The sequence below is a fragment of the Syzygium oleosum genome, unplaced genomic scaffold, assembly GCF_021117445.2.
Source record: "Syzygium oleosum isolate NSW1041296 unplaced genomic scaffold, Sole_v2.1 Sole_v2.05, whole genome shotgun sequence".
Lineage (NCBI taxonomy): Eukaryota > Viridiplantae > Streptophyta > Magnoliopsida > Myrtales > Myrtaceae > Syzygium > Syzygium oleosum.
In genome coordinates this window covers 15,317,910-15,330,925 of record NW_026607489.1, presented here as the reverse complement: position 1 = coordinate 15,330,925, position 13,016 = coordinate 15,317,910, and the positions used below count along the sequence as shown (strand labels likewise).

Here is a 13,016-nt window from a genome sequence, read left to right as displayed (position 1 = left end):
CGAGCCTCGCCAGCCTCGGGCGAGCTCAACCTCGTCAGATCTGGTGAGGTCGAGCTCGTCCGCTCGAGTCTTGCCAGATCATCGAGGCCTCAGGCGAGCTCTACCTCGCCTGAGGCCGAGCTCGAGCTCGTCTGAGGCCAGCGACCTTGAGTCTCGTCAGATTGGTGAGGCCGAGCTCGCCCGATTTCGGCGAGCCCGAGGCCTCGCCGACCTGTGGCAAGGTCGTTCCTCCCCTGTGGCCGATCGTTGCCGTGGCCGGCCACCGGACGAAAAGAGAAAGAGAAAAAAAAGAAAAGAAAAATTCGATTTTAAAAAAATATATTTTTATAAAAAGAGGGTGGGCTTAATGAGTGGGTTGGAAATGGGTTTGACACTCAACCCATTAAGATCCATTTATGATGAGTTTAAAACTTTAAGACCTATTTAAGATGGGTTTTTCAAAGTTATATTGACCTTTTTTTTTTTTTTGGTAACCGAAGATCCGCCACCATTTCCCGGGGACAAGCCCGCACAAGTAATCGGGGCGCCTATACTTCGGGGGAGACTAGCCCAACAACCCACCGCCAGAGCCCCCCACTTAAATTACGGAACCGAGCGGGAATTCGAATCCAGAACCTCTAAGGAGGGAAAGAAAGCATCCACTAACATTTTATGACCTATTTATTTTTTAAATGGATCATATATAGATTTGAAGACCCATTTAACAGGTCTAGGCAATGGTAATGGCAATGTTAAACAATGAAGGCTAAGGAAAAAGAAGACAATCCCGTTGTATCAAACTAACTAGAGCATCACCACGATCACTCAACGCTACCATCGCCATCTGCCAGCTTTCTTTCCACAAACTCTCTTTCCCGCTGCTGGCCCGTCGCTACCACTCTCCTCCATCTTCTCTACTCCCGCCTTTCCGAGCCCGCACCGAGCCCCCTCTTCCCCGATCGTCGCCAAACACCGTGAGTGGTTGGCTTGCCATGTTGGGGATGAAGGTGGACTCCTAGCCAGGGTATGGAGAGGCTTTCGCAATTGGGGTGTGGCTTCGGGGGCTGCCCTCAATGGGATGGGGACCCTCATCCCTCTCTTATATTCGGGGCTCTGTCACCGCTCTCCACAACAGTCCTCATCATCACCAATGAAGCAATTATAGTAGACTATTTCCATTCAAACTCGGACTATTTCATTGTTGTTGTTGTTGGTTTTTTTCAATTCACGGGTCATGTTGGGGGCAGATAGAAATGGAGGTGAAAACAGAGGGGGGTGATTTGCGTCTGCCTCGGTACACCTAAGCCACCTAGCCAGTCGTCTCTTGAGCTGTACTTAAACTAAAACTAGGAGCAATCGATGGTAGGATATTCAAAGTCTCGTGTATTGTTCTCGGTATATTTATTCAGTTTGTTTCTCATTGTTGCTGGCCAACGAGGAAAAGGATTGCGAATGCACACAGAGAGAACAGAGGAAGTAACTAAAAAGGAGTAAGACCCACAAGCAAAGAAACCCAATGAAAGGAGGGGCAACGAATTTGAACCTTCGGATGCCAAAATCATAATACCCACAAAGGGTAAAATGGTCAAGACACTGTGAAATGGAGTGTATTAATGAAAAAGGGAGCGGAAAAAACGATGATTGGGCAGTAAATGATGAAATCACAGTTGTGCGAGACTGCATTCATCATGTTGTGTTGGTGACCACTGGGATGCGGTGCTTGATTTCTTGACAAAAAGGAAGCCACGGAAGAAGTAAGAGAAAAAGGGCACGTGTAGGATGCCTGGTGGCAAACATCGAAACTGGGTGGACGGGTAAAACTTGCTCTGTGACGGTAAATCGACGCCTGTTAGATCACTTCCTAAGGTTACAACACTTGACATTAGTTTGTCGACAGAAAAAAAGCACGTTTATCAAATTTGATGGGTGTTTACCACCTGCAGCCCCGTGTCTTGGGGGACGGTTCATATGATAGAGAGGGAGAAAAATGGAAAGACCGAGTCGAGGATGTTTCAGCTTTTTCTAGGAAACAGATGGTGGATTCAAGTTCATTTCAGCTTTTTATTCTCACAAGTATTGTTCCGAAGACAATATCTGAAAGACAACTGCCGAAGGGACACACATGCATAGAAAAGCGAATGACAGCATGAGACGATAAGATGATCTGGTTGACGGTCTTATTGAAGAACATTCGGAACCTTGTGCGATTACAATCTGTAAGAAAAGCATAGGTTACAAGCAACACTATTCTCTATGATGAAACGAAAACTTTCAGACGATATCACACCCACTTGTGCATTCTTTTCATAGGCCTAGAGCTCGTTGAAGAACATTACAAAGCGAAATGCCAATGTTTACTATTACAAAACTGTCTCCAATCTCTCTGAATGAATGAACTGGCAACAGCTGCATCATCCTCTTCAGGCCTTTAAAGAAAATGGTATTTCAGAATTATAAAAAAAAAAAAAACATCACAATAGTGGGAGAGACACCATATCAAGGTAGTAGTGGATTAGAAGCAGAAACAGACAAAGCTAAGGTAAGGAAATTCTTTTTACCTCCCTATATCCTCTTGTTGATGGAGTAGCAATGAACACCTGGAACCTCTCCTGAAGGCTGATCTTAATGTCATCACTTGGCCATTTGATGTTGTTCCACCACTCCAAATCTCCCCTTATTTCTCTGATTGAAAACCCATTTTGGAATGCGAAAGGAAGCCTATCCAGCTTGGGACAGTTGCTTACCTCAATCCTCTCTAAAGACGGCCAATCTGACATTCCAGGAGATATCATCCTCAAACTTTTCAGATCCCTCATCTCCAGAACTCTTAGTTTTGGAAGTTCTCCACCCGACAGTTTTCCCAAGATGACACTCTTCATTCTCTCGCAGTCCTCAATCTTGATCTTGTTGAGATTACGGAGCCGGCGCAGAAAAGCGTATGAGATTAGTTTTTTCAGCTTCGGGCAGTCAACCACCTCTATGGTTTTTAATTTGTCAAGGCACCCTTTCGGTATCATTCCATCGACAATTTTCACCAATTTCTCTAAACGACTCAATGTCAAGTTTTCTAAGTTCGGCAAGACATTGTGCTGGATCTTCTCCCCGCTCAAGATCACCTTAATCCAAGAACAACCTGTTATGCTGAGTGATTTCAAGTTCTGCAGACCACGCAGACTCATCTTGCTGACTGTTTCAGTCAGTTCACTTATACCACCGCACTTTATGAGGTCCAGGGCACTCACGTTGTCCAATAATACCTCGAGGCCTCTCTCCAGGACCATAAGGTCAACACCTCTAAGGATGGCCCTCTTCTCATCCTGCTGAATGGGACAATAACTTGATTCGCATATCCTCGGACTAATCCATATCCTGAATCTTTTCAGTCTTCCCAGCCAATTACGACATGGGACAAGACATTGGACAGTGTCTAGCCTTATTTGGAGGTTGGAAAGATTCTCCAGCAGAACCAACTCATCTAACGTCGCTCTTTCTCCTCCTAAATTTTGTTCCATGTCCCAGGTATAAGCACTGAATGACATGTCCAACTCCTCGAGATTAGATAAAACAGAGAAAGTTCTGGCTTTGATATATTCTAAGTGACGGGTGCCGGCTAAGTGTAACACTCTTAAACAGTCAAGTCTGTCCATTTCCATAGGCAGCTGTCTCAATAGGGTGCCAGAGAGATCTAGCACTTCGAGTTTGCAAAGAGCGCCAAGAGGAGGCAGATTTTCTAAATACCGACAGTCTCTTAAAATAAGAGTGTGCAGTTCACTTAGCTGAAAAAGGGAAAGAGGCAATGAACATATTAAAGTGCAGCTCAAATTTAGGTACCTCAGTGCCCTCATTTTGTGTATAAATCCATACGGAATCTTCTTTAGAGGATTTCCTTGGAGGAACAAAACCGTGAGCTTGGAGCAACCCAGGACCCGAGGAGGCAGCTCATGAATATTGCTGTTCATTTGCGATATTCGTCTCCTAGCATGTTGCAACTTCTCGGGCAATTCATAGATCGACATTCTGGACTGAGGGAAGAACCCACTTTCCTTCTCAACTGAGGATATGTAAACAGCAATGTCCCTCCAAACATTGTGCATCTTCACAGTTCCAATCCCATCTCCCTGCTCTAACATGCAAGAATCCTTCAGATTTTCAATCATAGCAATCCCATTGTTGAAGGATTCCTCGATTGTTTGATGTTTGTCTATTAGTCCATCCGCTATCCAACATTGTATCAGCTCGCTCTCTTTAATAGAGAAATTTCCTGGATACAAAGAGCAAAATAGGAAGCAGGATTGATGTATCTTACTTGGCAAAAAGTCATAACTCAGCTTCATTGACCAATAGACTTCTTTCTCAATACTGCTCCCCCCACTAGGAACCGCTAGCTTCAACCGGCGGAGCGTATCCTTCCACAGCTCGATCATTCTCTTGCTTCTCATAGACTTCCCCACCGTCTTAATGGCCAAAGGCAATCCACAACATCTTTTGCAGATTTCTTGTGCAATAGGCTCGATGTCACTTACCTTGGCAGCATCACCGGCACTTTGCATGAACAAATCCCAAGCTGCTTCTTCCCTCAGTACTTCTACCTTGATTGCTTCATCAGTCATCATGTCCCTACACACATCGAAGGATCTAGTGGTCAGAACGATCTTACACTTGGCTTGATCATCACCGTGTGGGACTCCCACGTCCTTCAAGTCAATTTTCTCCCAGACGTCGTCCAAAATAAGGAGGGACGTCCTTTGCAGCATCAGTCTTTGGTAGATCCTGTTAGCCCTTCGTTGCATACTCTCTCCAGGCTCAAACTCTAGGTTCAGCCTCTCAGCAATTAGAGACTGAATCGTAACCAAGTCTGAGTCCTTGGAAACTGTTACCCAGATGACTATATCGAAGGATTCAGTCAAGGAACATTCATAGATGTTGTTCAGGTTCGCCAGTAGTGTTGTCTTCCCAACGCCTCCCATTCCCCAAACCGCGATCCTGTTGACATGGTCGTCATTTATGAATTCCATGAGCCTCTTCAGAGTCTCCAGGGCTGCTTCTTGACCTGCCAGAGATTCTGCTGCCATTCTCTGAACAACTTTACTTGGAGACTTCCTATTGGCTAACATCACTTGGAAATTGCATGAGCTGATCAATTCTTTAACCCTTTTCAGTCTCTTCACTGCACGTCTGCTTTGGCGGTATCGGAAGGAGATGTTCCGGCCAGGATCAGCAGAGGAATTAACAGGGCCATCATCGAGCATTGAGTCCATGTCACGCTCAAGCTCCTCAACATCCTGGAGCCACTTTTTAACTTGTAAAGTAGGAGACTTCCCTTCTCTTTGAGCAAATTCAATGTCTTCTCTGATGCTGTTCTTATGCTCGGTGAGCTTCTTCATTTCATCCTGGAGCGTCTTGACATTTCTGTGTAACTTCAGTAAGGCTTTGATTCTTGAGATGGCAAAGGTGGTAAATGATCTAGTGATTTCAGCAGTAGCCGCGGCTATGATCTCCATGGCTACGGAGGGGAAGGTAATACACTGGAAAAAGGTTTTTATATAGTTTGAGGGTTGGTACTAGTCCAAAATGAATCAGCGGATAGAAAGAGGACGGGAGATGGAACAAGAAAAGTGACTTACAAAAGCTTGTCATCATCCTACAAAGAAATTGAATGGAAGCAACCATGGACATCCATACTTTGTTTTATCGTACCTTACCTTGCAAATAACTTTGGAGGATCTGTCGAAAGAATAATGTGACAATAAGTTTCATAACTTAGGATTTCCGATTACTCCAACACACCATTCAACCAAAAATAGGTACGTTTCATCATTGAAACCAGTTTAGCAGAATAGCACAAAAGTGATGATACCGATGAAGGTCGACGTAAATGATCTATATCGCGGTTCCAAACTTCCAATTGTCTGGAATTCAACGACAAGGCATTTCCTTTTATACGAACATTTTCTGGCATATCCTCCCTCAGTCAAACCAAGAGGTTCTAAACTATTTCTACACAACATAGCTGCGACCAAAGTGAAACTGCAATTCCCATGGAAGTATCTGACGTATTAGTTCCGCGATAGATTCACAATTATACAATACCATTATGTTCTCATGGACCATGAAGTCTTAGATTTGATTAAATGGTGTCGGAACCCGTGGAGATCAAGGACAAGGAAGACTACGCCCAGGCTAGAGGTCAAGTCAGCAAATTGGGAAACCAAAATTTCCCACTAATTTTTTCTGAGGCTCGTGGATCTACCTCACGCAACTTGTGGGGGAAAATTGTCAAATCAGTCCTAAACTTATTGTACGGCGGCCAATTCAGTCCTAAACCTTTTAATTTTGCCAATTCAGTCCTAAACCTTTCTAATTCTTGCCAATTCAGTCCTTCCGGCCAATTTTGGCCGGCCGGCGCTGACGTGGCCGCCGGCCGGCGCCGGCCGTCCGGCCAACGCTGACGTGGCAATTTTTTATTATTTTTTTTCAATTTTTTAATCTTTTTTTTTCTGATTTCTTCCTCTGGCCGGTCCGGCGACCGGCGGCCGGCCAGAGGGGAGGGCCGGCGAGGTCGACCTCGCCGACGCCTGGGTCGCGACGGCGAGGTCGAGCCTCGCCCAGATCTGGCAAGGCTCGACCTCGCCGTCGCGAACCAGGCGACGGCGAGGCGAGGCCCAGCAGCGGCGAGGCCGACCTCGCCGTCGCCTGGTTCGTGACGGCGAGGTCGGCCTCGCCTCAGCAGCGGCGAGGTCGACCTTGCCGGCCCTCCCCTCTGGCCGGCCGCCAGTCGCCGGATCGGCCAGAGGAAGAAATTAGAAAAAAAAAAGATTAAAAAATTACCACGTCAGCGTTGGTCGGATGGCCGGCGCCGGCCGACGGCCACGTCAGCGCCGGCCGGCCAAAATTGACCGGAAGGACTGAATTGGCAAGAATTAGAAAGGTTTAGGACTGAATTGGCAAAATTAAAAGGTTTAGGACTGAATTGGCCGCTGTACAATAGGTTTATGACTGATTTGACAATTTCCCCCAACTTGTGGTATCTGCCATTTTCTAGGAGCATAAGCTAACATCTGAGTGCTAGATAAATTTATTAGCAGAATCAAAGACGGGATAAACTTAAGTGCTAAACAAATTTGTCGCTATCGTCATTTGTGGGAGACTTCCCATTGTCCTGGCATGCAAACTACAAGCTGGCCTATGACCGCTTTGTTCCAAACAGAAGTAGATCTCCTAGACTTAGTTTTATCAGATACTATTTGAAGTCCCCAAGAGCTAACAGCAAGAGTCCAAGAACCTCACCTTGGAAACTCACCGTACTACCTTCTTCTACTCCAAATGATTACACAGATCCATGCCAAGTTTCGTCGAACTTTCGCCTTTCAAGCTTGCTCCACTCATGGAGAATCTCCATTCAAATAGAAAATCGCCAACTTCGCAGTCCGCTTCTTACCTAGCTCTATTTCTCTGCAATGCAAGTCACTTAAGCAGCCACTGTGGTTGCACATTGCTCCAAATTAACTTTCTTTACAGTATTTATGCTGGAAAATTTCCAAGTCACGTCATTTCTACAGGGTTCTTATTTGTTTAACTTAGAGGGAGGCAAAAGCTAAACATCAATTGAAACATAACAAAATCTTTTCCTTTACTTCCTTATAAGAGGGAAAATACATGCATGAAATGTTACTGGTAAAGGCCAAGGACAGTCTCATCCAAATCTTCAACCATTATCATTTGTCATGGCAAATTACGTGCATAGACCTGTACAGCCGAAATTCTGGATTATCAGGAAAATAATTGTAACGCCCACGCATAGTGGCAGAGCGAAGCCTTCGCTGAGGATAGGCTTCCCTTGGTTTGTGGCCATTATAGACCGAGTACGTCGAATCTCCAATAAATCCATCATGAGCTGTCAAATTTGCAGAGATTGGCAATAAATCCGCTGGCATGAATGCATATCGAAGGCTGAAGAGATAAAAAGAGAAGTTCCTTCACAAAGCAGACGACGAAATTTTACTAACATAGGTTGGTAATTAAATCCAACCAAGACTTCACTGAGATGCGTTTTGTCGCCAAAAAATCTTGTCGGAAACATATTTATGAATAAGAGGCCTATGTGACAAAGATGTAGGGATGAATCCACTAGAAAATGAAACTTGGAAGATAGCTACCTTATAAAATTTGGCGAAATTTACAAGTGAAATCATCATAAGTCATGATAGCTGTAATCGTACACATGATACTCGTCCAACAAAAAGCAGTCAGTAGACTTCCAGAAAAGCTAAATCAGCCAATAAACACGACAAGCTGAATCAAATATTGACGATCAAATGAAAGCCAACCCAAATGATCTGACGTTGCCAACTTAAGCAACTGGTGGGCGGAGAACATGATCTTGTGAGGTATCCACAGCCGCTGGAGGCATGAATTGCCACATGGCAACACCAGGGTAACCAATGAAAGGTACCAACTTGTTTCCGGGGGCTTGGCCTTGGGTGGCAAATGCCGCAGGAATTGCAGGAGGCGGAGGCAAGAAGCTTGGTTGTGTGCTCATGGCCTTCAATTGGTGTTCCAACTTCTCTTTCTCTGCTTTTAATCTTTGCTTCTCATCACGAAGCTCATTTTTCTCAGCCTAAAAATGCAAAGGCAACTGTAAGACACCAAATAATTTTAATCAACCATTTCTAATTATGGTCCGTGCCCAACAAACTTCATGGGATTGAGGTAGAAAAGCCTTCAAATATCAATAGAACTAAAAAACTCATATTAAGCAAAGGCAGGAAAACAAGCCTTAATTAAATTCTTCAAATGTTTATGTAACGCTAACATCAAAGACTCACTTTCAATTCTTTGATTTTCTCTTGAAGACTACTGTTTGAGTCCTTCAATTTCTGAGCTTCACCACGCAACTGGGTCACCATTCGAACCACATCTATCAATATTGCGGCCTTGTCTGTCTTAGGAGGCTTTCCAGGCTCAAGGATAGATGCCAATTCCAAAAACCTACCAGTCATACCATTGCGCTACATTAAAAGCATGGAACGGTTCTGTTTCCTTTCAGCAAAAAGCTTATGCAAGAGGGCAAGGTATGCAAGTGATTGTGACGACAAATATGTGTGTGCATATGCATGCAAGAGTGTACACGGGGGGAAGAGAGATTTACTTGTCATTTAGTCTATCTCTACGCAACTTCTCCCTACACGCCTTGGAACTTGAAGCACTGCATGATTCAGTTCTAACCCTGCAGAAACATCTCCAAATTAGAAAAACACGAATCCTGCATAAACCGATCACCTGCAATAACCTCCTAGAGCAAGTCAAAATACGTATATGTACCAAACTGACAAAAAACCGAGGTTCAAATTTCAAATGAGGATTGGACAATCATCACTTCCTAAGCCCAATTTCAGCCAGACTTTAGTCTTCAATAACCAACAATAGAAACAAAATTTAGATAGGCAATCATGACAGAGAGAACTGATTATCAGTCAATATCAACTAAAATATACAGCGTTCTGCTCACATGCCCCACATTAACATTGATCATGCTCACAGGTTATTACTGAAACCATAACAAGGAATCCTTGCGAAGCAGCACAATTGGAGTTTAGTCTCTTACATGGTGACCATCTCCACTACCGGAAGGTTCAACACAAATATATCAAATGACTCGGAAAAAGTGGAAACATAAAAAATTTAACTCCAATTGTCACTTTGCAATTTAACATAGAGACAAATACCTCTTTTTTGAGCCATTTTCCTTCACTCCATCTGACTCCCCGAAGGAACCATCGATTTCCGTGCTACAGAATAAGTACAAGTGTAAGACATCAAAAAGATAAACAAAACCAATAGAAGATGGTGAATTCTCAATCATATAAAACAAGCTCATGTGCAACACCCACAAAAAATCAGAGTAAACTTCATATACAAGACGACTCACCTCAATACAACAGAAATACATAGACCCACAGAACAAGCCTTCATGGTCTATACCGTGTTTATTAATTCTTCACATTAGCAAGCCCAAAAAGAAAGTAATCATCTACAAATCTTCACCCAATTAGAGCCTAAGCATCCTAAGAATTTGGAATTCTGTCATTTTAGAATCTCAGGAATTTCACAGATTCACAGACTTTGTGCAGTTTCAAAAAGCAATCAAATGCTGCTTCATACTAGTAAACCCTCAAAGAGTTGCAAACGAAAGTCTACTTCCACCAAACAGTAATGTATTTGCAAGGGTTAACTCCTGATAGAGCAAGCTCCTTTTACATAATGCTGAAAAACCCAAGTCTAAAGAAGGCTACGGAAATCCAACCCCACAACAATTAAATTTTTCTAATACAAACGATAGGGACTGGGCTAATAGTCATATAATAATCATATCAAAATGATGTTCTTCAGATATTTGACAGATATAACGCAAGTCAAGCTCATCTTCTCAAACAAAACTAGAACCTTAAATCTTTTCATTCCTTCACACTCTCAAAATAAAGCTAAAGTCATGGCCTACGGAGATTTCCCACTCATTCTTGTTTACGCAGCAAAGACAACCCTGATGGCTGCGCCACCAAAACCTTGCGCAGCTGGCGAAAATAGCTCAATGGCAGAGCATAACCCTGTCCAGGCCACAGTTGAACGGTTCAAGTCCCACCTTCTGCTCCACAGACTTTGTCTGGAGCTCGGCAGCGGAGTGCATAAACCCTTTAGAGATGGGGGCAACAGATAAACGCAAAAAAAATATGAGCTTTCCGTTTTCCCCAACATTAGCGTCCTAAATTTTTTGCTGAGCAGTGATTTCCCAACTGAATTGAGAATGGTTTACCATCCTTATAAGACGTCTCGGTGTTTTGCGAATTACTTTTTCTCTACTTTGCAGCAATTCTCCTAAATTTCTCTAAAGCGCTCACTGTACCCCCAACACAGCCCACCACCTTATCAAATCACAAAACGGCCGAAATTCCATCCACATACAATTACGGCATTCAGCCACGAATTCCTCAAAATCATCGAAGCTAGCATTCCGTCTAGATTGAAATCACCGCCCCCCGTTCAAAGCCCCAACTTGCGAAATCCATCCCAAGCCCTAATTTACGAAACAAAAAGGGATCGCGCAAAGCACCTGAAAATGGAGGAGGATCCGTTCGGAGGCTGATCGGGCCACGAGAATCCGGGGCCGGAGACCTGGAAAGGGCCGTCCTCCGCCGCCGCGTCGATGTCGTCGATCAGGCCGCAGTCGTAGATCCAATTCGTGTGCTCCGGCGACACCATCTCGAGTCGGACGACGACCGGATTCCCTTCCGGCACGCCAAAGCAGAGAAATTTGCACGAAGGCTTTGCACGGAGACGAGGAGAGAAGAAATTGGTAAGGGGGAGGGGAACGAGGCTGGTGGTGGTGGTGGTGGTGGTCGTGGTCGTACGTCAAAGCCAGTCGTGGAAGTAAACGGGTTTCAGAGAATATGGGCTTTTTTTCCGGGGCCCCGCTCCGGTGAAAACGGGTCGGACTCTCGGGTCGTTTCAATTTTTCATTAGAAAAAATATATAGAGAGAGAAGCAGAACAATAAGAACTAGGAATGATCAGTTCCTGATCTGGTCCGGTTCCACCCAATGGAATCAGTCACTTTTCTATTTTTTTCCACAAATCTCAACATATTGACAGAAGCGGTGATGAGCGAAGAGTCATTGTGGTGCGACGATAAGGGAAAAGCGTTGTACGTGGATTTAGTTCACATTTTACTAATTTTTTCGAAGAAATAAAAAAATAAAAAAAATGATGTGGTCGATCCAGTCCGGTTGGTCCGGTTCTCCTTTTGAATCGGGAACCGGACCGTCTGGACACCGGTTCCACTTTTAGGAACCGGAAACTGGACCGATACTCTCGGGAATCAGACCAAACCGGCCAGTCCGGTCCAGTCCATGTGATCCATTTTGCACACTCCTAATAAAAACAATTTTATGTCGTTTCTAACACCCAAAAATATTCTCATAACCGAGACAATGAGAATTTATCAACAATTACACAATATATACATGTATGTATACCGAATCATCTTGTTAATTTATTTTGCTTTTATAAAAAATTGTCGGAATCGACATGACAATATAATAATTCACCGCTTACCAAACAACAGTCGCTTACAGAACGAAAGAGTAAAAAGATCTTATCATGTCTGGAGATATAAAAAAGAAATGCGTGATCTCGATATCATTTGCCGGGTATATAATATTGGGCATATTCGACATTTTTATTTAGCAGTTTGTGTACTTATGATGATTCTATGTCCATTATGCCCAAAAAAATAATAATTTCTGAGAATCTCTAAATTTAAAATATCTTTTTTTTTTTCCCTAAGGATTGATGCAGTCCATCCTGTGGTGGGAGTTGGGACACCTTGTGCATTTGCGTATTTAATTAATTAGCAAGTGGAGCATAAGGAGATAACTAGCAATAAGGACCGCCCATTGCGCGAGAAAATGAGGGAAAAAAGAAAGGAAATATAATCAGCAATTAGCAGTAGATTAGTGGAAAATTTTGCAATGGGGACATTGTAAGCAACTTGTTATAATTAAAATATCCTCCTACATGACATATATATAAATTTTACCGAAAACTTGTAGCATGGCCACGAAACATGATCGTATTTTTCTCTTTGGATTATCATTGACTATAAATAAACATACGTAAGAGGATAATAAGTAAGTTTTTTAATGGTGCACTCGGTTCCGCATTTGCAGAGCCTTGCCCAAAATCCTTTAGGGTAAATTTGAGGTGTTTGGTTCCGCGCCTTCAAGCTGAAGTTATCATTTCCAAAGTATCTTAGCCTAATGCAAGTCCCATCCAACATTGGCATTCGGCATTTTGGAAATGCTACTTTCAGGAGGGTTAACGAATTTTTTTTTTTTTCCAATTTTGCCAATACTAATAGTTTCACATTCCACACTAGCCTTCATGAAAGCACTATTCTATTCTCTGTCTCTCTCAATAGCCTCAGATGTGTCGTCGCGTGGTCGCTTGGTTGAAGCTCGCCGAGGTTGAGGGTTGCTGGGTCAA

At 43.5% G+C, this 13,016-nt stretch overlaps 2 protein-coding genes across 2 annotated transcripts; both read right to left on the bottom strand.

Moving 5' to 3' along the window:
• Positions 1-2,094: 2,094 nt before the first annotated feature.
• On the bottom strand, positions 2,095-5,255 carry LOC115664026 (disease resistance protein At4g27190-like). The gene has a single exon (XM_030585977.2). It carries the CDS (start codon positions 5,235-5,237, stop codon positions 2,514-2,516), a length of 2,724 nt encoding a protein of 907 aa, XP_030441837.2. The 5' UTR covers positions 5,238-5,255; the 3' UTR covers positions 2,095-2,513.
• Positions 5,256-8,107: 2,852 nt separating this feature from the next.
• LOC115663934 (transcription factor ILR3-like) lies at positions 8,108-11,353 on the bottom strand. The gene is made up of 5 exons (XM_030585895.2): positions 11,087-11,353; positions 9,705-9,767; positions 9,128-9,205; positions 8,805-8,967; positions 8,108-8,596 (listed from the first exon to the last, which is right to left on the bottom strand). The coding sequence occupies exons 1-5, from the start codon at positions 11,233-11,235 to the stop codon at positions 8,330-8,332; spliced, it is 720 nt and encodes a 239-aa protein (XP_030441755.2). The 5' UTR covers positions 11,236-11,353; the 3' UTR covers positions 8,108-8,329.
• Between the last annotated feature and the right edge of the window lie 1,663 nt (positions 11,354-13,016).